This window comes from Balaenoptera physalus (genome assembly GCF_965194825.1).
Source record: "Balaenoptera physalus genome assembly, chromosome: 5".
NCBI lineage: Eukaryota > Metazoa > Chordata > Mammalia > Artiodactyla > Balaenopteridae > Balaenoptera > Balaenoptera physalus.
In genome coordinates, this window is record NC_138884.1 from 80,724,343 (window position 1) to 80,748,678 (window position 24,336).

Consider the following 24,336-nt stretch of genomic DNA (forward strand, 5'->3'; position numbering starts at 1 on the left):
TATGATTTCAATTTTCTTAAATTTACTGAGGCTTGATTTGTGACCCAAGATATGATCTATCCTGGAGAATGTTCCGTGTGCATTTGAGAAGAAAGTGTAATCTGCTGTTTTTGGATGGAATGTCCTATAAATATCAATTAAATCTATCTGGTCTATTGTGTCATTTAAAGCTTCTGTTTCCTTATTTATTTTCATTTTGGATGATCTGTCCATTGGTGTAAATGAGGTGTTAAAGTCCCCCACTATTACTGTGTTACTGTTGATTTCCTCTTTTATAGCTGTTAGCAGTTGCCTTATGTATTGAGGTGCTCCTTTGTTGGGTGCATATATATTGATAATTGTTATATCTTCTTGGATTGATCCCTTGATTATTATGTAGTGTCCTTCCTTGTCTCTTGTAACATTATTTTAAAGCTATTTTATCTGATATGAGTATTGCTACTCCAGCTTTCTTTTGATTTCCATTTGCATGGAATATGTTTTTCCATCCCCTCACTTTCAGTCTGTATGTGTCCCTAGGTCTGAAGTGGGTCTCTTGTAGACAGCATATATATGGGTCTTGTTTTTGTATCCATTCACCAAGGCTGTGTCTTTTGGTTGGAGCATTTAATCCATTCATGTTTAAGGTAATGATCGATATGTATGTTCCTGTGACCGTTTTCTTAATTGTTTTGGGTTTGTTTTTGTAGTTCCCTTTCTTCTTTTGTGTTTCCCACTTAGAGAATTTCCTTTAGCATTTGTTGTAGAGCTGGTTTGGTGGTGCTGAATTCTCTTAGCTTTTGCTTGTCTGTAAACCTTTTGATTTCTCCATCGAATCAGAATGAGATCCTTGCTGGGTAGAGTAGTCTTGGTTGTAGGTTCTTCCCTTTCATCACTTTAAGTATGTCATGCCACTCCCTTCTCGCTTGTAGAGTTTCTGCTGAGAAATCAGCTGTTAATCTTATGGGAGTTCCCTTGTATGTTATTTGTTGTTTTTCCCTTGCTGCTTTCAATAATTTTTCTTTGTCTTTAATTTTTGCCAATTTGATTACTACGTGTCTCGGCATGTTTCTCCTTGAGTTTATCCTGGATGGGACTCACTGTGCTTCCTGGAGTTGGGTGGCTATTTCCTTTCCCATGTTAGGGAAGTTTTCAACTATAATCTCTTCAAATATTTTCTCTGGTCCTTTCTCTCTCTCTTCTTCTGGGACCCTTATAATGCGAATGTTGTTGCGTTTAATGTTGTCCCAGAGGTCTCTTAGGCTGTCTTCATTTCTTTTCATTCTTTTTTCTTTATTCTGTTCTGCAGCAGTGAATTCCACCATTCTGTCTTCCAGGTCACTTATCCGTTCTTCTGCCTCAGTTATTATGCTATTGATTCCTTCTAGTGTATTTTTCATTTCAGTTATTGTATTGTTCATCTCTGTTTGTTTGTTCTTTAATTCTTCTAGGTCCTTGTTAAACATTTCTTGCATCTTCTCGATCTTTGCCTCCATTCTTTTTCCCAGGTCCTGGATCATCTTCACTATCATTATTCTGAATTCTTTTTCTGGAAGGTTGCCTATCTCCACTTCATTTAGTTTTTTTTCTGGGGTTTTATCTTGTTCCTTCATCTGGTACATAGCCCTCTGCCTTTTCATCTTGTCTATCTTTCTGTGAATGTGGTTTTTGTTCCACAGGCTGCAGGATTATAGTTCTTCTTGCTTTTGCTGTCTGCCCTCTGGTGGATGAGGCTATCTAGAGTTTTATCTTTAAATATTAGTGATTTTGACTTCCAGCATTTCTTCCAATGTGTCACTCTTCTTAGAAACACTGTTGATTGACATATAGGTTCAGTTGCTGTGCTGGACCTTAAATTCAATGGCACATAGAATTAGAACCATTAGGATGAGCTTGGGTTTAATATAGTAAAAGAACAAATTCAGTGGCCTTCACTGTTGCTGCATTGGGGGAACCATATGAGTGATGATTGTGAACCAAAGGCCCCACGGATTCTGTTGTCTGTAGGACATTCAGCACCGCATTCTAACTCTGAAACAAAAGCACTGGAAGAGCCACTAGTTGCATGTGATAGAAACAAAAACAAAACTACAAAAATATATTACAAAAGCCCGAGTAGCATAAGTCTAAATGTTTTTCTGTGTTGAAATTATGCAGAACAATTATTAGTTTCATATGGATGATTGAAATTTTTCAGTTGTCTTGCAGAGGCTCTCTTATAAGTCTACAGAGGCCTTGCAGTTGTCTTGCAGAGGCTACATTATAAAATGATGCTGATCATAATAAATTAATAATAATAATATCCAACATGTTTTGAGTGCCAGGTAATATGCTAAGCAGTTCACCTATGATTTAATACTCATTATTAGTCCCACAAGGTAGTAATTTGATGATCTCCACATTTTTCTCTCTTTAAGAAAATGAGAGCAAGAGACCACTTATTTGCCCTTTATCACATAATTTCGTTGTGATAGGATGCACATTCTGACCCATGCATGTTTCTCCAGAGCTTTTATCTGTTAAATCAGGAATTAAGAACCCCCAAATGCAACAGAGATAGTGAATCACAATGAGAATATCTCTGCTCTGGGGGCCTCTGGGTAAGTACCTCTGGAAGGTGAAGGATGGTTTGCAATCCCATTCATTTATTTGATTAGGGGGTCTCCTTATCACATTTCCTGGTCAGCCTTGACTTTGACATATACCCTGGACTTGGATCTGGGTTCAGATATGAAGGGACAGAAAGGACATTGATTAGTAGTACAATCTCTTAGGGTATTGGTGCATTAAAGCCAGAATCTTTGCCTCTCACTCGGCTGGTTTTACCCCTTACTTGATGTGATTCACAGCTTTTGCCATTATTATGCTCAAGAATAGCTAATGAGAAGGACACAAGAAGACCATGTCGTTTAGGTAGATCATTTCAGGATTGCTTTATTAGTACTTAGATTATTTGTGGAATTAATAATGCAATGATGCAATCAGTCTTATAAATTTCAGCTTTGATTGGCTTGTTGTAAATCACATTTGAAGAACATGGCACATGAAAGAAGGATAAGTCGATAAAAACCAAAGAAATGAAGGAATATTAAATGCAAGAACCCTGTCTCCTAGATGCATTTTCCTTTGTGCCCATTTGACCCATGTTAATCTTACCAGGCAGTATAGTGTACCCAGGAAAGAGATCAGGCTTCGGAGTCTGTTAAACCTAGGTTTGTATTCTGGCGTTAACATGTTCTAGTTATATGGTTTTTGCACATATTAGTTACCTTCCCTGAGCCTCAGTTTCTTCATAGGTAAAATAGGTATAAAATAACCAACATTCTTAAGAATGTTAAAGAGATTAAATGAAATTATGTGTGTAATGTTACCATAAAAGTACCTGGCATATGGTAGGTGTTTATTAGTAGCCAGCTTCCCGATTGCCCTTTGATTCTTGCTAATATGTCATAATGTGGAGATTTGTTCACAGTTTAGGAAATAATGAGTTTAAATGAGAGTTCCTTTAAAAACAGGACATAAGAAATTATTTTTTCTAAGAGAATTCATGGAATTGGATGATTTTTAACTACTTACCCTAGGGTTAACTATGATTAAACTTTTCCTTTTGTGGGTGCCTTTCCAGTAGAAGCTTGTGGCAGAATCAAACTTCAGAAGTTTGTCAATCTGTGAATTGCATGGTGTTTTTTGTCACACATTGGAATTAAATGAAAGGGAATTTCTGGCTTTCAAGGTTACGTTTATTGAAGTACAGAGCAAAACAGGGGAATAAGGTGTTTCTGAGAAAGCATGAGTAGGCAAGTAAATGATAATCTACTTTCTTCTAGATTTTCTTTAGCAATTCAAACTTCCATAAATATGTTGTATCTCCTGTGTGTAAATATAGATAAACATTAATGGTATAACAAGGGATTTTATGAGGTTTGTAATCATAATTACTTATGATTTCTTCAAACTTTAAAAAAGATAAGTTTTTAAAATGATTGAAAGTGTTATACAGTAGACAATTATTAAGACTGTTGCCACAATGCTGTGGTAGATAGAATTCTAAGATATCTCCCATGATTCTTGCTGCATGTTTTATAAGTCCTTTGTAATCCCTGGGACTGTGAATGCATCAGTCCCACGATTAGGTTTTGTTATATGGCACTTTGCCTTAAGGAAAGGAAGTTATCCAGGAGGGACTGACGTAATTATATGAGCCCTTTAAATCTGGTTCTGGAGGTCGGAGATGGTCAGAAATAGAGAATTCAGGGAGATTTGAAACAGGAAAGGGATTTGACCTGGAGATTCTCCACTGCCGGAGAGGGCCATGTAGCAAGGAATGTTGACAGCCTCAAGGAGATGAGACAGGGCAGCCAGCAGGAAATGGGGACCTTAGTTTTACAGCTGCAAGGTCAACAATTTGAATGCGCTTGGAAGCTGATCCTTCCCCAGAGTCTCCAGAAGGGAACATAGCACAGCTGACACCGTGATTTCTGCCTCAGACCCTGAGCAGAGAACCCACGTATGCCAAACTGGACTTCCTAAATGGATGCTGTTTCAAGCTGTTAAGTTTGTAATAATTTGTTAAACAATATAAAACTAATATAATTTCTATTACCAACTTAAAATATACCCTTTTTTTTTTTTTTTTACTATTTAGCCTGTGCCAAGCACAGTGCACTTTACAGACATCATTTCATTTAATTTTACAGGAACATCGTCAGATGAGCATTCTGAGCCCCATCTGTAAGAAAGCTGCAGCACAATTTAAGACGTGTGCACAGGGCCACAAGATTATTGGCATATAACTCAAATTTGAATTTAGATTTCTCTAATTCCAAGTTTTGGCATCTTACATGCCCCTTAATTGGGTAGGAATGAACATTTCACGGAGGTGATGACATGCCTTCTACAGGATGATATGACATTGATGTGACGCTTGATCTACAGAATATCTTATTTATGAACCCTTAGCAAGGGATAAAGAAATTTCATTTTAGTTTTTATGTGACAAGATTACCAGCTATGGGTATTGTAGTTTTAAACCATTGTATGTGAACGCATTTTTTTTCCCTTACAGTTGTCCTGGAAAAGTTGAATTATATCCAACAATGCATTTTAGATGTCAGTTATGGCTCAAAATTGTCATTAATATAAATAAAGTTATACATTCTAAAATGACTGACTTTTAAAGTGCATTATTAGTACTTTCATAACGTTTAATTTTATTTTTATCACCCTTGCCTATATTGAATAGATGTCTTTTAAAACCATTTTAGGGTTGTTAATGTTCTTGATATCTTTATTAAATGTCTTATGAAGTATTCTCAGAATACTAACTTTATAGCTGAAAGGCTAAACTATTATACATTAGAAATTCTATATAATAAAGTTAATTTTTTCTTTAAGCCTTCCATTGCTAAATTGTTCTTTAAATTAGTTTTATGTCATTATATATTCTCAAATAGGCCATTATCTTGTCATATTTTTTAGTAAAGTATTAGTGTGTTTCTGCCTCTTTTCTCTCTGATGACCTCTTTTCTTTCTCCTTTAATACATGGAAATATTTCTTGCTTACATTTTCACTCCTGATGGCGGTCTCATCTTTCCCCAGGAGTTCAGCTGCCCTTGTGTGTATTTTTCTAAAGTCTTTTCTTAGAGACCTCATGCTCGCTCTACCTCTGCAGGTGTAAACATCTCCTAGCTCTGTCCATTAATGCTTACTGATTAGTTGTCTCCACTAATTCTTCTTTTTTAAGTGAAGTATAGTTAATTTACAATGTTGTATTAGTTTCGAGTGTACAGCAAAGTGATTCAGTTATACATAAGTACACACATATATATATATATATTCTTTTTCAGATTCTTTTCCATTATAGGTTATTGTAAGGTATTGAGTATAGTTCCCTGTGCTATACAGAGTAGGTCCTTGTTGTTTATCTATTTTATATATAATAGTGTGTATCCACTAATTCTTAATACTCCCCCTGCCACTTATCTCCTCTCTGTCTTGTTGAAATACTTTACTCTTCATTCCCTACGTTTATTATCCATCCCTTAACATCTGCCTTATCTATTGCAGCTTTATTCATTTTTCAAAAACATCTGTTTTTGGATATGTCTTGCAGGTAGTGGAAATAAAACTTGTTAGACCAGATGAGGTGAGAGAATACGAAAAATCAGGGATATCTCAAAGGTTTTTGACTTAGGCAAATGGGTACAAACTGCTTAATTTTACTTAAATAGGGATGATCTGAATTACCGTGACTTCTGTGCATGCCTTAGCTTCCTGAGTAGATTATGAATTTCTTGAATATAGGAACTAAGTCATCTTGATTGTTTAATCTGCACAGCACTTAACACAGCATCCTGCATAGAGTATCACTCAGTAAATGTTTAATAATTGAATAAACCAGTTTAACTTTATCATCTTTTGTCCTTTTGCAAACCATTGTTTTACTGCATGTAAGTCTGCTAAGGCTTAAATTCTCTCCTCTTAATAATGACCAGCAACTCTATGGCAGACGCTTACAACCAATCATTAAAATTTTACAGACAATTCTAAATCTTTTACTTAGTAGCTTTTTATGGTTTATTATAATGATTTCACCTACATATTTTAAAATCTAGTTCTGTTTCCAAACTGTGCTTTTCTTATTGGATGGAATGTAAGTTAAAGTACGTGCTGGGGTACAAGCAGACTCTGAAAATGATCCGACACGGCAAAGCAAAACTGGTCATCCTCGCCAACAACTGCCCAGCCTTGAGGAAATCTGAAATAGAGTATTATGCCATGTTGGCCAAGACTGGTGTCCATCACTACGGTGGCAATAATATTGAATTGGGCACAGCAAATTGTACCCATTCAATAATATTGAATATATTATTCAATATTCAATATATTATTATATTATTCAATAATATTATTGAATTGTACCCATTCAGTAATATTGAATTGGGTACAGCACACTGTACCATGCAAAGCAGTGTTGTTTTAAATGAAGTTTCATATTTCAAGCTTTAAGGAGTGTTGTCTTTATTATTTTTGGAGTTCCTGAACAAATCAGATTCCCAAGGAACCATAAGGCATTTTACCTGGTTTCACTGCTCCCAGAGCTAGTAGGACAGGAGAAGGGAATCTTCTTTTCATCAGTTGATGTTCTTCTTTCTGCCCCTCTCTTTTCAGGGATGTGAGTGAAGCTCCCACTGCTCTTATAGATCTTTCATGCTCTCATTTATCATTGAATTGTAATATAAAAATAAAAATCACTATATGAGGGGTCCTTCCTTGTTGAAAGTAATTATTTTTTTAAAAAAATAGAGTCCTAAACAATTAGAGAACTTACCAAAAGTTTTTAAAAATATTACTTGGTACATTAAAAATATATTAGAAACCGGCAATTGTAGATGTGTTGTTTTAGCAACACATTACTGAGTAAAGAAAGGTATGACACCTTTCAATCATCTGATAATTGACTGGGCTGACAGTGCCATTTCTACAGTGATTGTCATGGATATCATGAGTGTCCACAATTGAAGGTGAGCCCTAAATTGTCAGAGAATGTTAAGTCCAATTAAGATTTATTTTGAGATTATCTCTTTAAATTTGGAGTGAGTGATTTGCATTAGATTTTACAACAGTAGTAGAGAGAATATGCCTGAGAATGTCAAATCCCATAAGGATTTCGTTTCAGAATATCTCCTTAAATTTGCAGTGAGTGACTTTTATTAGACTTTACAACATAAATGGGCAAATTTTGGTCAACTTTTGCAAACCAGTGTCTATAGTTTGATAGACTTTGTCAGGAGGAAAATATTTTAGTTAATGCCTTTACTCATTATTATCTTAATGACCCCATGTACACTATAATATTTAAGTTCTCCAGGCTTTCATTTCCTGTTTCAAAATGAAGACAGAATTGCAGATCACAGCATTTGTAAATAATAGACATGTTTTTTGATAGTTGAATGAATGTATTAAGACAAGGAGCTGTGTTTGAGAGTTATCCATTACCTGTGAAAACAATTCATCATCAGTCCTTACGTAGAGAACATTAATGTGGCTAAGATAAATGGATCTGTCACGTATTTTTAGGTAGGAATTAAAATGAACAAATCTAACAAGTAACCAAGCTAGTACATAAGATCCTCATAACTGGCATGGCATGCAGATGAAAGGATTATATTAGAAGAGTGTGTTGAGAGTTCCCTCTGAGTTGAATCTACATCAGTTGCATTGCAGAAGGTGGTTACGCATGGACATAGGGGCAGGAGTGTGCTAGTGTAGCCACTTCTATACTAGAACCAACCCAGCAAACATGCACACCTGGAATTCCTAATTAGCCAGTGTGTGAAACTGAGAAATCGTTAGAATATCCTTAAAGAAATGGCAGTTCTGTTTTGTCCACATTCTCATCGACTTCATAGATGTATTTATTTAGCAGTGTCCTACTGCCACATTGAAGACCATGAGAAAATGTTTTCAATGTTGTCTACTACAATCAAGTTGAAAGTACGATATGCAAAGCATGTTTTACTTGAATGTTGCAAAACAAAACACAGACAAAAATGAAACCCCTGTACTTTCAAAGTCAGAAAAATTCAATTCCTCCTGACATAGCATAGCATAATAAATAACAGTATCCTCTAAGGAGCTAAGTGTGGGGTTTGAGAGTGGAGTTTAGAAATCAGAATTTATGACTTTTTTTTTTGTGAGAATCATCAATGCATCATGGGGCATCTTGAATGAAGCTCAGAGACAATCACAGAGAAAGAACTGCATTAATAGCAAGATTTAGAGTTGGCTTTGCTTCCCTAAATGCAGCAAAGATCATCATCATCATCATTATCACCATCACTTATTGAGTGCTTACTAATTGATGAGTGCTTACTATGCTCTGGGTACCACTGTAAGTACATCTTATATACCAACTCATTTAATTCTTATACTGACCTTATGTTGTAGAACTCTTTCAATTTCACAGAATGAAAGCTCCATGAATGCATTTTATTCTGTTTGTGTGTGAGCACATTGTGTGTCCTCAGGTCCTAGAACAGTATCTGGCACAGACCATGTGCTCATTAAATCTTAGTTGAATCCACAACCGAGGAAACTGAGGCACTGAGAGATTAAATAACTTGCCTCATATTATAAAGATAGTAAATGACAGAATTCAGATTCAAATTGAGGGCTTTAAACTTAACACAGTCCTAAACCACTGAAACTCAACATTTTGGGTGAAAGACATGTGTAATTCCTTCTCTTTAGCTGTTGAAGGTCTATGAGGCCAATAATAAGACTCCTTTATTCCCCTCCTAAACTCACAGAAAATGTAGACATAGGAAGCAGACATATGGAGATTAGAATATCAGTTTTATTTCTGACCAAGCTGGATTGGAGAATGTGGCTTACATGTGTGATCATGGTCAGGCTTCCTAATACTTCACCCCAGGAATATTGGGGCCTGCAGATAGACACACATACTCCTAGTCACTGTTTCATATGTATGGAACCCCAGTAGTGTAGCCAGAAAGGGACACTTTCAGCTCTGTCTCTGGATGAAAAGCTTATGCTTGATATTGCGTGCTTATCACAGGAAGCAAGATCTTAACCCAACAAAGTGTTCAGTTCCTTCTCCCAATCTCACTTGCCACAGTTCTCTTTCAGGGGAGGCATGAATGAGTGGGGAATGGGGCTGGAAGTGTTATTTCAATACTGTTCCTAGGAAAATGTGAGGACTGGGGAATAAGGGTTCCCCCTAACACTAGATCAAACCTCCACAGGGCGGCAGTTCCTTTTGCCTCCCTAGGAAAATAGAATACGCTAACTCTGAAACCATTAAATTTGTTCCTGATTGTCCCGTGACAATCTCTGCAGACCCAGGGCTTATGTGAGTCTCAGAAGTGATTTTGATATGCAGACTCTAGATTCCTCAAAGACTTACTTACTTGTGGCAGCCATGAATCCTGTAACTGCCTGATAAACTTCAAGGAGAGGCGCTGTTAGGTGCCATAGATTTGGGAAGCTGGAAAGCAGTGGCCACTTTCTGCTCAGTGAGCTTGCCTCACCTCCCAAGTAATCGCCACGCTGATTCGTGCCTGGGCCAGAGTGTGAAGAGGTGGAGGCACGTGGGTTCTTGAACGGGAGATTTCCAGAAAGTCAAAAAATCAACAAGTAGATTTACTTTGGCAAATCCATAGAGAGGGACTGGACAGGAGAATAAAATTAGAAGTCTTGGGAGAAGAGATTACAAGCAGAGCAGTAGAAAGCTGATTTTGATTTTCTGAGAACTCCAGAATTATTAAGGTTTTCTGAGGCACACAGTAGAGCAGTGGTTGAAGAAAGCGATTTTCGGAGTTTAAAGGATGAATTTGAGGTAAATGGTGTTCTTTCACGAGGTGTGATGTGGGCGGGAGCACTGAGTGCCGTGATCCAACTAACAATTAACAGGGATATGATCTTGGCCCCTGATGTGAAGCAAGAGATGTCACGTTTCAGCAGGTTCAATGAAGACAGAGATGAGGGCTCTTGACTCTTGGAACAGGTAATAATACATCACCATTTTGAGAATAACGGATGAGGAATGTAAACAAAACTATTGTAACCACATTTAGCTCCAGTGGTCTAATAAGCTGATGAAGTGTATATTTAGAAAGAGCCTAAAAGAGTCTTACAACTGAACTTCCATTCTAACTGACGTAGTCCTATTTGAAAGTAATGCAGAAAAATATAAATAAATAAAAACAAGACAGAAAACGTGTAGCATATTAGACTGTAATGTATTTTCTTCCAATCATGCTCTGGTAGTGCTGTGCCTAACATAGTCCTGATTATTTGAAGGTCCTTGTACCCTGGGGGGATCTTTGGCAATGAGAGTATCAGGAATCCTACACATTTAAATGAGCTCTCCTGCAGGAAGTGCTAAAGTGAATGCTTTGTGCACATAAAAATTCTTCTCTTGTTTTCTTTGATTTAATAATAAGAAATTTGAGAATCCATTTAAGAAAAGTTATTTGCAGTTAGAAGGTCTACTGGGGGGAAAATGGAGCATCGCCTGACCCCAAAGGATATATTATCTCTTCACTGAGCTTGCAAAGACAGGGACAACCGCTGTTTAAGGCACCGTTTAGAAAGACAATCTGTTGGAGTATTTTTAAAGCATGATGGATGTTTAATTCTAAAAAATATTGTTCAGCACATCGAAATGCTAGGACTCTATTGATTACTACACATTCCTCCATGTTTATACTGTAAGAAACGAACAATTGCATTTATAAGGACTATTCAGGTTAAGAGAATACTGACAAAAAACAAAATAAGAAACTGGGATTGAAGCATTTAATATAAATTGCCAGTACTGATATGACTCACCAGGCAAATGAGAAAGTGAAGTGTTGGTGTGGGTGGAGGGTGCCTTGGAAGGGAGTAGACTAGGATATTTTTATCAGAATGTGCATATTAGGAGGCTAGTCAGTTCATGGCTGCCTGCACGGTGTGTATAAAATGAGTTAGTGTGTATAATTATATCCAGGCCTCATCCCAAAGAATTTTGGAATCTGAGGTACAGGTGGTGCCAAGACTGATATACTTGGGGCAAGACTAGAGGACAGATTCATATCTGAAATAAGATAATGTGCACAAGAGTATACAATGGTGCCATGAGTGAGGGAAGTTAAAGGATTACCATGCTTCACCAAGATGGGACCAAGTGTCTTCATTCTTGAGACCATAGCTGAATTCAAGAGGAACCACTGAGAGCAGCTGTGGTTCCACTGGTTGGTTGCTTTGCATTATTCCAAGCAAGCAGTTTGAATGATTTTTAAAAAGTCACCTAGTTTATTTGAAAATGCTGAATTTACCAAATGGTTTGGGTATTGTGTTAATCGAAGGTCCAGAAGAGAGTTCAAGCATTAGAGAAACTTAGGAGTAATTCCCAGGAAGAATTGAGAATCAGGATATGATGAAATGAAATAAAAGAACACATTAAAATTCACACATGTTCCCTCGGTTTTTCTTTCCTTTTTCTATAGAAATTATGAACCAGTATCTTTGAAAATTTTTCTAAATTAGGATTAGACTCTGGAATAACATAGCTCTTGACAATTACTTTCTGCTTCCCAATCTAGGAAGCTTAAATCCTTTCCTACACATAACAGAATTTAGGATTATGCAGAACTGTGTAGTGAAACAAGAGTTTACTTGAAACATGTCATGGTGGTTAATATTCCAAGTTTTAGTTGGACGTGAGTTTCTATCCGGGCTCTGTCACTTATCTGCTTTGTAACCTTGGACAAGTAACACATTTTTTTCCAAATGTCAGCTTCTGCATTTGGAATAATACCTAGCTCACAGTGTTTTATGAGAGAAGATAAGATAATATATGCAAACATGTAGCAAACTCCTGGCATGTAGTATACACGTGGTAAAAGCTGTTTTTATTCATTCTTTCATAAATGTATTTACTTTTTAATAAGCATTCATTGAATGCCAAGTATGTGTCAACAGTAGTTCTAATCCGTTGGAATATTATAAGTGTACAAAACAGATTCTTGCCCCTAAGTTTACATCTTTGTGAACTGAGCAGAAATAAATACACATAGTGAAGTACATTACGTAGTATGACAGTAAGTGATGAATGCTATGGAGAAAATAAAAATAAATAAATAAAAGTAGAGCAGGGAAGTGAGTATTGGGAAAACTGAAGGCAAGATGAGATGTTGACATTTCTATGAGGATTTAAAGGAGTCACATATATGGATGGCTGGGAAAATAGCATTCTAGGATGGGGAGGGGTGCAGTCAGTTCAATGGCTTTAATGTGGGAGTATGTCTAGAACAAGGAGGCCAAGTTGATAGAGAGAGATGAAGTTAGATATATAATAGAGAGGATGGCTTACATCACTTAAGGCTTTGTTGGCCATAATAGGAGCTTTGGTTTTACTCTGAGTGAAATAGGGAGTTTTTTCAGAATTCCAAGTGGTGGTATGGCATGATTCCATTTTCTCATGTTTTATAAGACCCACTCTCAGTGATATAATGAAAATAGACTGTATGAGGGCAGAGGTGGAAGCTGGGAGACCACTGTGATCCAGGTGAGAGATGGTGGCGGCTTAGACCAAGGTGGTAGCAGTAAAGATCTTGACAGGTAGCAGGATTTTGAATACATTGTAGAACCAACAGTTTTCCTGAGGGATTGGATGTGGGTGTGAAAGAGAAAAGACAAAGATAATTACAAGGTTTTAGCCTAAGCATCAGCAAGCATTGTAATAAAGGTAATGAGTATTATTATTTTACAATTTGTGGCTTTTTGTTTTATGCACTTGAAAAAGAACAGTGAACTCCCTTATACTTCTTTGGAACCTCCACAGCACTGTGAAAACGATATGCACCCAGCTGGTGCTGAATAAGTGATTGTTGAACCTTTGAGGGCTATGGAGACAACTCTACTGGTCAAAGAAAATAGTAAGGCAGGAAAAGATAATATGACCTTTCAGAGAAAATCTTCTTTTACTTTACAGCTTGATCTAGGTCTGGCTCTGCCCATGCATTCCCCATTAAATTGTCTGATCCAGGCACCCTGCTCCAGCCATTCTCCAAAATCAATATGGATGCCCACAGCCTTCTTGATTGCAGAAAATTGTCTCCCTTGTTAGGAAGCCTTAGTAGTGATCTGGCTTCATTGTTCTCTGGCCACACAGAGACAAGTACTGTGCAGTCAATGGAAATGGACAATGGATGAAATTTCCTGACTAAATAAGTCTAAAAAGTCTGTCTAAAATTTTTCTTACATGGGCAAAAGGCAGTCTCAGTTCTTCTCTTTCTGTGGTGATATATTCTTAGGAACTAAAGAGAACTGCCACAATATTTTCTGGAAATGATGTATTTCATTTCTGTATTAGATTTATATTCTTGTGAACATTTACAGATGGGATTCATAAAAACTTTCACACTGAGAAAAGAAACAAACATTATTATTTCTGGGAGGACCAAAGGAAAAATCAATTATGTAGCTTACTTACTATTTCTGTTTTTTCATCATAATCGGTGAGTCACAAATAAAAGCAAACTACCGAGACCCAACAGTTCAGACACATAGTGTCAGCTCCTTACAAACAGGAGAGCTGGGGGTGAGGCGTATTGGGCACAAGTGAAATACCTTGATTTAGCTATAACTGTCCCTGTGACTATAAACTGGATGTGTTTTTCTTGCATGAGGTATAAAGGCTCATTTATCAATGTTTCTCTGCCCTTAGAGCAAAAGGCTGAGAATTCCACGTTCTGAGCTCAGTGAAGGCAAACATGGGGTGAATCTCTTTGATCTATTAGCTGGGGCTGTACAACAGCTGCCTTTTTTTTTTTTTTTTTTAAGTATTTGTTTATTTATTTATTTATGGCTGTGTTGGGTCTTCGTTTCTGTGCCAGGGCTTTCTCTAGTTGTGGCAAGCAGGGGCCACTCTTCATCGCGGTGCGCGGGCCTCTCACTATCGCGGCCTCTCTTATTGCGGAGCACAGGCTCCAGACGCGCGGGCTCAGTAATTGTGGCTCACGGGCCCAGCTGCTCCGCGGCACGTGGGATCTTCCCAGACCAGGGCTCGAACCTGTGTTCCCTGCATTGGCAGGCAGACTCTCCACAACTGCGCCACCAGGGAAGCCCAACAGCTGCCTTTTTAAACTGCCTGGAGAGCTGAAACAGCAGTTTAAAAGACTACCAGGAATGGCAGGAACAAGTAAAGGTGGACAAAGTGGGAAACATTTTCTGGTAAAACCCCAAATGTATCAACCTACAAGTTTATATAACGAATACTGTTATAGGACATGGTACTGGAAACTGAATTTAGGGCAGTGGGGAAAAATCAAGTGCTCATAACAGTATATTAGAGCAGAGAAGGAAAAAGGATAAAATTTAAATGCAAATCAAAAAAGGAATGAAGCAACATGATTATTTGCATTGAAATATTTTATGGAAGAGATATGATCAGAGCTGAGAAATTAAAAGTATACTATAGATTAATAAAGAGTAAATTTAAAACCATTGTAAAGCAATTATGCTCTAATAAAGGTGTTAAAATAAAGAGTAAATTTAATTTTTTATTTCAAATATGGTCTGTAATCACTATCCTTGAAAGGACAGTTTTTCATGCATGAGTCTTGAATGTTAATACATATATATATATATATATATCTTTTCAAATATTCTGACTAAAAATTTTGACTGTAAAAATTTTTTCTCGTATCTCTACTTCTTATATAGTAGTAAATGTCTAAAATAAAAATATTTTAATGTTCTGAAAAATATATAGACATAATTAGGATTCAGGGACAGATCTAGAACAGAGTAAAATAATGTTATGAATCACAAAGAAGACTGAGTTTGGGAATTTGCATTAAACTGAGTATTTTCTGACCAGATCTAGGTGTGGCGTCCAAAACAATTTTAAAAGACCACCAAAGAATTCTATTATCACTTTAATTTCACAGTTATCTTTTTTTTTTTTCAACCTTTCATTTATCTCCTGCATCTAGTGAATCTTTTCTGTTAAGTTCCTTCTGCTGTGTTTCTGCCCTCACTTTGAGGTCCAAACCCTATGCTGTAATCTACTTTCTTAAGATTTCTCCCTAATTAGAAGTCTAGGTCTCCTAAAATTGCATCAAAGGGGCCTATCATAAGAATTAATAATCATGACAGTTAATGGCTAGCTAGCTCTTTCTCCCTTTCTCCCTCCCTCCCTCCCTCTCTCTCTTTCTCTCTCTCTCTTTCTTTCTTTTTTTCTTTCTTTCAACTATGAGACCATGTAATCAAATGAGTTGAAATGACAGAAGGGAAAGGTTCTGAGAGCAAACTAAAACAACTTTTAAAATTTTTAAAAATTTAAAAAGAAGCATGCATTATAAATAAAAGGATGGCTTGAGAAGCCTTCTCCGACGCCCCAGTTTTGATTCAGAGTCACTCCTCTTACCATCAGCCACCTCCTACCTCCTGATATCACTGCTTAGCATGACTGATTATTTTTACCATTTACACATGCTTTGTAGACAGCCATCTATTTACTTGTTTCTTTCCCCTCAAAGACCATGATGGCTACATACTATGTTCTTTATTTGTCTTTTATCTAAGTGTATTACGTAGTGTAACAATCAGTCCCTCAATTATCGTTTTTTTGAAGGAAGAAAAACAAGAGGAAAGAAAGGAGGAAAGAAAGAAAATTTATTCATCCATTTATCTTTCTACATGTAGCCCTCTTCAGAAGTTCCAGACTTAAGATAGAGTGATATAAGGCTTTTGATTTAAATATGGGACAGTTCAACACCAAAATTTATATATTGGTATGTGTATACATATACACACAAATATATACATATAAATCAAATATTATTATATATATGTATACACACACAACAATATATAATACATGTATAAACAAACCATATACACACATACATATATATATATTTAGGTGTATATAATACATACTAATATGTAACATATACATATTACATCATGTATATGATGGCATGAAAAGTTGAAATGACATCGTGTTTTATAAAACCAGCACCGACTATTTAACTGAACTGTAGGTTTCTTTATTATTATTTCTACATTATTTTGTCTCCTCATATATGTAACTTGAGACTGGTGCATGGCAAGTGTGTAATAAATATATATATGATGTGATTATACTGGCACTAAAGATACCAAATAATCTTAAACTAAATGAAAAATTTTTCCAATGGTTGTGTTTTTGAATGACATTTTATTATTGAAATAGTTATTAGCATGGGATTTTTAAGTCACAAAAAATGTTTCAGTACAGCTCTCTGTCTAAGTAGCTGTTGAATTTGGATGAGATAAAATGAATATAATTATGCACAGTTCACAGGGTGATCATGAAATTATATATAAAAATTTAACCCAGTCCATGCATATAGTAAATGCTTAATAGGTAATAAGTTCCTTTTATTATCACACAATGGGAATTCAACAGATAAGACAAGTATTTAAGGGTTGCTACATAAAGTTTCTAAAAATTCCGAATTACATGTTAGGTGTAAAGTAATCATAACATTCTCCAATGTACAGACTGTCAGGAAACAGCATCCAGTGATGGGTGATAAAGTTAGTTACTTAAGGAGATTTCTTTTTTCCTTTTACACTAATTTGGGCCAAATTTATTTTTAAGAAGAAATTGATACTATCATCAAATTAGAATATCAGTTAGCTCCATTTTATAAGTACAGAATTTCTTTTTGAAGCTGATCCAAGAGATTCAGGGAAAGATAGCAAAGGTTTGTAATATTGCCAACAAGGCTCTTCATGCATTTACCTTTAGGATGTTGTAGATGAAAAATGTTGGATTGTTGAATATGAGAACTGAACTCTATTAGAAATAAAGGCAAATGATCTTATGCTTTTAGCATCTGAATCTAAAACCTTGCCTTAAATTTTTTTCCATATATGTTTAATGTAATTCAGCACTTTACCATCATAATACTTTTCCTACATGTAATTTATTGCAGGTTATCCGTAGGTATAAAGATAATACTTTATCTCATATTTGAGTGTGACAGGATTGGTATGGCCTTATCCTTGACCATAATCTTCTGTGATTATCATTCTGTGATAATCTATGTTGCGCCATATTATGCACATAGAACAAACTCCTGGGCGCTGTTGAGTAGTGAGTAGAGTGGGGAAACACACAACCATTTCACAACTCCTCATGCATTAGAAGTTACAATATGATTTGATTATTTCATTTGAAGAAGTAAACATTTCTGGAACCAACAGAAAGACTAATTAAATACCCAGGGATGGCAAGGACAACTTCAAAGAGGAAGTGTTATTTGAACTTATTTTTTAAGAACAAGGATTCAATGAGAGGGCATTTTACATAGAGGAAAGAGAAAGCACCGCCCCCCCGCCCGAAAAAGAATGAAGGAGAATAACATGGAATTGAGTATGGCTAAGGTATACAGTGTGGGACAGCGCTGGATCAGGATGGAAAGGAGACAAAGATCATGAAGGGTCTGATGTGCTATGCTGTGATCTTCGAACTTGATCTTTAGGCAAAGGAGAGTCATTGAGAAAAATTTGATCAGAGAAGAGACATCACATGATAAACATAAACATACATTATATTATCAGATTCCAAGTTTTCAACTTTTAATAGGGAACACTAAGTGCCATAGACACAAAAGTCGGTTAAGAATTTGTTGACTTTACTGAACTTGACTGATGACAAATGGCACATGTAGGTGTTAACAGAAATCATCCCAGGAAGCAAAATGTCTTTGTTGCTGATGAGAGAGTAAAGCAAAACAGCAATGGCTAACTTGTCTTAAAATATGTGCATGACATCCTATTTATGATATATGGTGAGAAAAATTATTAGCATCCTCATCTTCTTGAAGGGATGTCATTTACAGTTTGATTTTACTCTCCATCTTATGAGTGTGTGCCCTTATTAGTATTAGTGTTATATCTAAATTACAGGGGTGAAGATGATATAGCTTATTGCTTGGATGGTTAGCTGCAATTAATTAATATCTTTTAATACAATTAATATCTTTCCTGACTCCTTAATTATTATCATTTTTTTCTTCTTAGAGTATGTGAATGATGTTTGTAGTTGGCTTTGGTTTCTCACAGAAGCAGACTCTAAGATACACAATCATTTGGGAAGGGATATCAGGCGGCACTAGCTGAGGGAGGTCAAAGTGATACAGGGAAGGGAGGACAGCCAAAGCAGGGTACCACGGTGAGCAGGTTACTGCTGAGGACAGCTTCAGTTTCCTCCCACTGAAGTCATCTGGGAAATGGTGTAGAGCATGCCTTCGAGTTGTCTCCACGGAGAGGGAGAGAAAGCTGAGTTATAGCTCCTCCAACTCTCATCCGTCGTTGGTTGATGGCTGTTCCCAGGAACACAAACTTTTCTGCAATTACACTCTGCCCTGCACAGCCAGGAAAAGCCCTCAGGCAGAGAATCACAGGAGCTTGCAGCAGAACATGCCAGCATGTAGAGCAGCTGTCCCCAACCTTTTTGGCACCAGGGACCGGTTTCATGGAAGACAGTTTTTCCATGGACTGGTGAGGGGGTGGTGCAGGTGGTATTGCCAGCATGAAGCTTCGCTCGCTCACCCGCCGTTCAACTCCTGCTGTGCGGCCCAGTTCCTAACAGGCTGCAGACCGGTACCGGTCCACGGCCCGGGGGTTGGGGACCCCTGATGTAGAGGAATCATGATTGTCAAGGGGCTATGGACAAAGAACTGGCAGCAGATGCTACATTGGTCTTCTATGGATGTATACTATTGTAAATGTTCTTAATATGATTATACTATCAAATTTTTGACTTGGAATCATCATCTATTACAATAAAAATAATGCACAGATATTTTGCACGTAACTCAGAATTTCTCTCCTCTCCAGGAACTTTCCTGCCACTAGACCTAAAAACCTACTTCCATTTATTTCAACATTTCTGTCTTCTCACCCCGACATAATTAAGGCTATTCCCTCCTCCTTCTTCCCTCCATGTATATATTGTCAATCAATTTTAATGAATGTACTACCTGCTTACTCAGGAATATTCCTCTTTCACTGATCTTGTCTCCTGAATATTCAGCGGCTCCCTTAGTCCCTTCCATCTGCATTGCCAGATCCTTAACTATCTTCCACCTTAAACAAGCAAACAAAAACTGTCCCTTTTCCCCCACCTTCCCTTGTTGCTGGATTCCTCTTTCCCTTCACAGTCGAACTTCTCAAAGGTTGTTTAAAATCACTCTAGGCTCTTCCTCTTCTCCCACTTCCCTCAAGCTGGCCTCTGCACACATTATTTTACTAATGGCTCCCAGGTCTCTAAATTCAGTAAATATTCCAGACTTCAGATTACTGGATCTCTCAGCACCAGTGACTGTACGCAACTCACTTCTTCACAGGGGTGTAAACTGCCTTTGTAACACTATAATCTCTAGTTTTAGGGACACTTTATTTTCCTCTACTTTTTCTGAACATGCATAGCAGGAGAATATTCCTTGAAATGCATACATTCTTTAACTGTGTTTATGAAGTCAATAAACTTTGAAATTATTTTCTTTAAGGTAACTTTGCATATCTCTGTTCTGTCTTGAGGTGTTTCTCTTACTGTTTAGAGCTCTGAGGGTAATTTTATTTTTCTCTCTTTAGATTCTTAGTTGGCACCTCATTGTAGCCACTAGGATGATCATATTCTCCTTTACTCTTTACTTGCCATTTGGTGTGTAAGTGGATATTCTTCATGTCCTTAGCATGAATATATTCACGTATTTTTATCATCTCTCTTTTCTAACTTTACAACTCCAGATTAAGGAGAATAAATTCCATTTGCCTCTATTTGGGTGAAGACTACCATAATATTTTAATTTCTCTCTCTTGGAACATTTTAAATCAATATCTGTAGTGACTAAAGTTTTATTCAGTTGTTTATTGAATAAATGTGAGAGCATGATTGGTTTTGTATGAGTAAGAGGAAAAAAACATATATAATTCAGATCCAGGACCAGCTACATAATTTGTGAGACCCAGTCCAGGATGAAAATGCACGGCCCTTTATGCAAAACATAATGAAGAATTTCAAGGAAGCAAAAACAGAACATTAGACCAGGCATGGGACTTTTCTGAGCACAGGGACCTATGTGACTGCACGAATTGTATAGCTATGAAGTAGACCCTGTGCGGGTGTTTGGGGGCAGGTGGCAGCTGAGAATTAACTTTATAAATGAGTTTCAAATGAGTTTTATAACAAAATTTCACGAATACCGTTTTTTGGAATAAAATAGTATATAAAATAACAAAGTTGAATGAATATATTTATTTGGAACACCATAAGCGTCCTTTTGGCACAGAGTATCGTGGTGAATAGAAATATGTAGCTGATAAGAAAACACTTTTAGTTTTAAATTTATTCTTGACTGTGGTACAATGCTTTGTTTACCCTGAGGGCTCAGGAGCCAGAGTGCTTGGGTCCTAAAACCTGGCTCTATCTACTCAACGGAGTGTGGGTCATGGGGCACATTTCCTTAACTTTCCGTACATCAGTGTACACATATATTGGCATGATAACAGAGAATCTATCTCATAGATTTCTCATGTAGATTATTACATTTCAAGTCCTTTTAAGAGTAAGCATTCAGTCTACTCTGTTATTTCAAAATCCTTTTACTTTTTATTTTTGCTTTAGTGGATACAATATTCCAGATTCAGTTTACTGCTCTTTCATGGTTGTGAATTAATGTTCAGTATAATATTAAAATATTTCATGATATTGTTTGTGTAGAATTACACATTTGACACTTAGCAGTTAAGGCATTAAGTTCATGATGGTAGAAATTAATGATGTAATTTTTTCTTATAAGAACACTGAAAGGGTTTTAGTTTTAAACTTTTCCTTTGAGCTTTCCCCCCATTGCCATTTGGCTTATTTAAAATCAAAGATCTAAATCACCTGGTTAATAAAGCAATCCAGTTAATTGTGCTACACTTTGTAAGTTACATAACTTTCAAGTCTAATTCAATTTAATCTTCACGGTTTAGACATTCTTAAATACATGTAAAGGCAAGCTTGTTTGGAAGTAATCCTTGTGATTAATGAATGTTATTTGCTTTTATTTTTATGTTACTGAATGAAAAAGCTTTTTATAAAATATGAATTATGTTTATTTATAATGATTAACGATGTGTTTGTGCTTTATTGAGAAGATACACTAATTTACAATCTACAAACTAAGTCTCTACCATCATGAAATACCATTTGAAATATTTGGTTTAATGGTCAATTACAGGACTGTATCAAACAGTAACAATACTAACTGTACTTTATTTTCCGTACTGGTGGTACATTTAAGATAGTTTCTGAGAAACTATTCATTCTGAGCAGTGTGCTGAAAACAAAATGCTCTAGTCAGGTATAGTTTCCAAATAAGAATGTCATAATCCTTCTAAGCATTTAGCATTTAGGATTGTAAGACCCTATGAAGTAATTAAGCAACACAGCTATTTTTGTTGGTTGTGAACGTTGAAAAGAAAGCAAAAAAGAAATATTCCCAAATATCACAGAACTTTCTAACCATGCCATGTACTTGACCCCTTCTCTCTCCTGTGGTTCTCATTATATAATATCTATATTCAATCTCTTTTTCTTACACCAGACAGTATTACTGAAGTCTTCACTAACATCTATGTGACCAGTTTTGGCCCCGTCTCAGATACAGATATGGTGAGTTTTTCATTAAACAGTATTTTTACTTCATATAATGGGAAGTGTGGGGGGTAATTTAGAATAAACACGTACTTTTAGTGTTATAGATTCTGGATCTGTCTCATGCCTATTTAGTCTGCCCCAATACATGGAAAGTTAAGGCTGTTAATCTGCTTATAGCTGTGTGCACCATTCTAACTTGAGTGTTCAGATTAACCCTTTATACTTTATATTATTTTCAAAATTTTCTACCCAGCTGCAGTGTGGCAAACAATTGTTTAAATAAAAATAATTATATTACTGAGAACCATTCTTTAGGATTAAGGCCGCTGGGCTTCCCTGGTGGCGCAGTGGTTGAGAGTCTGCCTGCCAGTGCAGGGCACACAGGTTCGAGCCCTGGTCTGGGAAGATCCCACATGCCGCGGAGCAACTAGGCCCGTGAGCCACAACTACTGAGCCTGCGCGTCTGGAGCCTCTGCTCCGCAACGGGAGAGGCCGCGGTAGTGAGAGGCCCACGCACCATGATGAAGAGTGGCCCCCGCTTGCCGCAGCTACAGAAAGCCCTCGCACAGAAACGAAGACCCAACACAGCCATAAATAAATAAATAAATAAATAAAAGCAAACCTTTAAAAAAAAAAAAAGATTAAGGCCCCTGCTTGACTTCCATACGTCTGGGGCAGTTCCATAGATAACTGCTTCTTACAGGTTGTGGTTATGGTCGGTGTTACAAATGGAAACCTTCTATTAACATTGAGTAAGGTGGATTTCTTGTCATCCTAGCTACATAAATACAATACATACACTCATACATATAAATTAATCTAAAGAAAACTAGAATCTTAACATTCTTGAATTCTATGGAACTGGTCCCTATTTTTCTTTAAAATGAGATCAGTAGAAGGGGAAATTAGTCTGTTGGTTTAGAAATCAGTGGACTAGATACATCGTCGATAAATCCTTGGTTAAGCATAAGAATTTTAGTAATCAGTCTTCCACTTCTACTGCTATCTACAGTGCTCTATTATAGAAGTTTTTTTGTAGAAATTATTTTTCATCCACCTTCCTTATGGTCAGGGAATGAGAATGAGAGGAGATGCCTTTGTCCCTGCTTTGCCTGGCCTTTCTCCATCATGTCATCTCTTCCCAATTTCTTCCCTTTATCTGATACCCCAAGGGGAAGGATAAGTGTGCAGGTTTTCCACCTGGATAAACACACAAAAACTAAAGGTTTGCCTTTTTTGCAGATGCTCATTAATAATATTAGCCATTTTTTTAATCAAAATATAGTTGATTTACAATATTGTGTTAGTTTCAGGTGTACAGCATAGTGATTCAGTTATTTTGTTTTCATATTATTTTCCATTAGAGGTTATTACAAGATACTGAATACAGTTCCCTGTGCTATACAGTAAATCTTTGTAGCTTATCTATTTTATGTATAGTAGTTTGTATCTGTTAATCCCATATTCCTAATTTACCCCTCCTCCCCCGCCCCCCCCCACCTTTGGTGACCTTAAGTTTGTTTTCTATGTCTGTGAGTCTATATCTGTTTTGTATACAGATTCATTTGTGTTATTTTTTAGATTCCATATGTAAGCAATATCATACATTATTTGTTTTTCTCTGTCTCAGTTACTTTATTAAGTTTAAAATTCTCTAGGTCCATTCATGTTGCTGTAAATGGCAATATTTCATTCTTTTTTATGGCTGAGTAATATTCCATTGTATACTTATATACCACATCTTCTGAAGCCAATTTTCTATTGACAGACACTTGGGTTGTTTCCATGTCTTGGCTATTCTAAATAATGCTGCTATGAACACTGAAGTGCATGTGTCTTTTTTTTTTTTTTAATATAAATTTATTTATTTATTTATTTATTTATTTTTGGCTGTGTTGGGTCTTCGTTTCTGTGCAAGGGCTTTCTCTAGTTGTGGTGAGCGGGGGCCACTCTTCATTGCGGTGCATGGGCCTCTCACAGTCGTGGCCTCTCTTGTTGCGGAGCACAGGCTCCAGATGCACAGGCTCAGTAGTTGTGGCTCACAGGCCCAGTTGCTCCGCGGCATGTGGGATCTTCCCAGACCAGGGCTTGAACCCGTGTGCCCTGCATTGGCAGGCAGATTCTCAGCCACTGTGCCACC

At 36.7% G+C, this 24,336-nt stretch overlaps 1 protein-coding gene across 4 annotated transcripts in view; it reads left to right on the forward strand.

Annotated features, from left to right (window-relative positions):
- The window catches only part of GABRA2 (gamma-aminobutyric acid type A receptor subunit alpha2), a 115,156-nt gene that overhangs the window by 25,058 nt on the left and 65,762 nt on the right, over window positions 1-24,336 (forward strand). For all 4 annotated transcript variants that reach the window (XM_082464286.1, XM_082464288.1, XM_082464285.1 and 1 more), the window contains one exon: window positions 22,144-22,211. In XM_082464286.1, coding sequence (XP_082320412.1) covers window positions 22,144-22,211 — 68 coding nt within the window. The remainder of the gene's footprint in view (window positions 1-22,143; window positions 22,212-24,336) is intronic.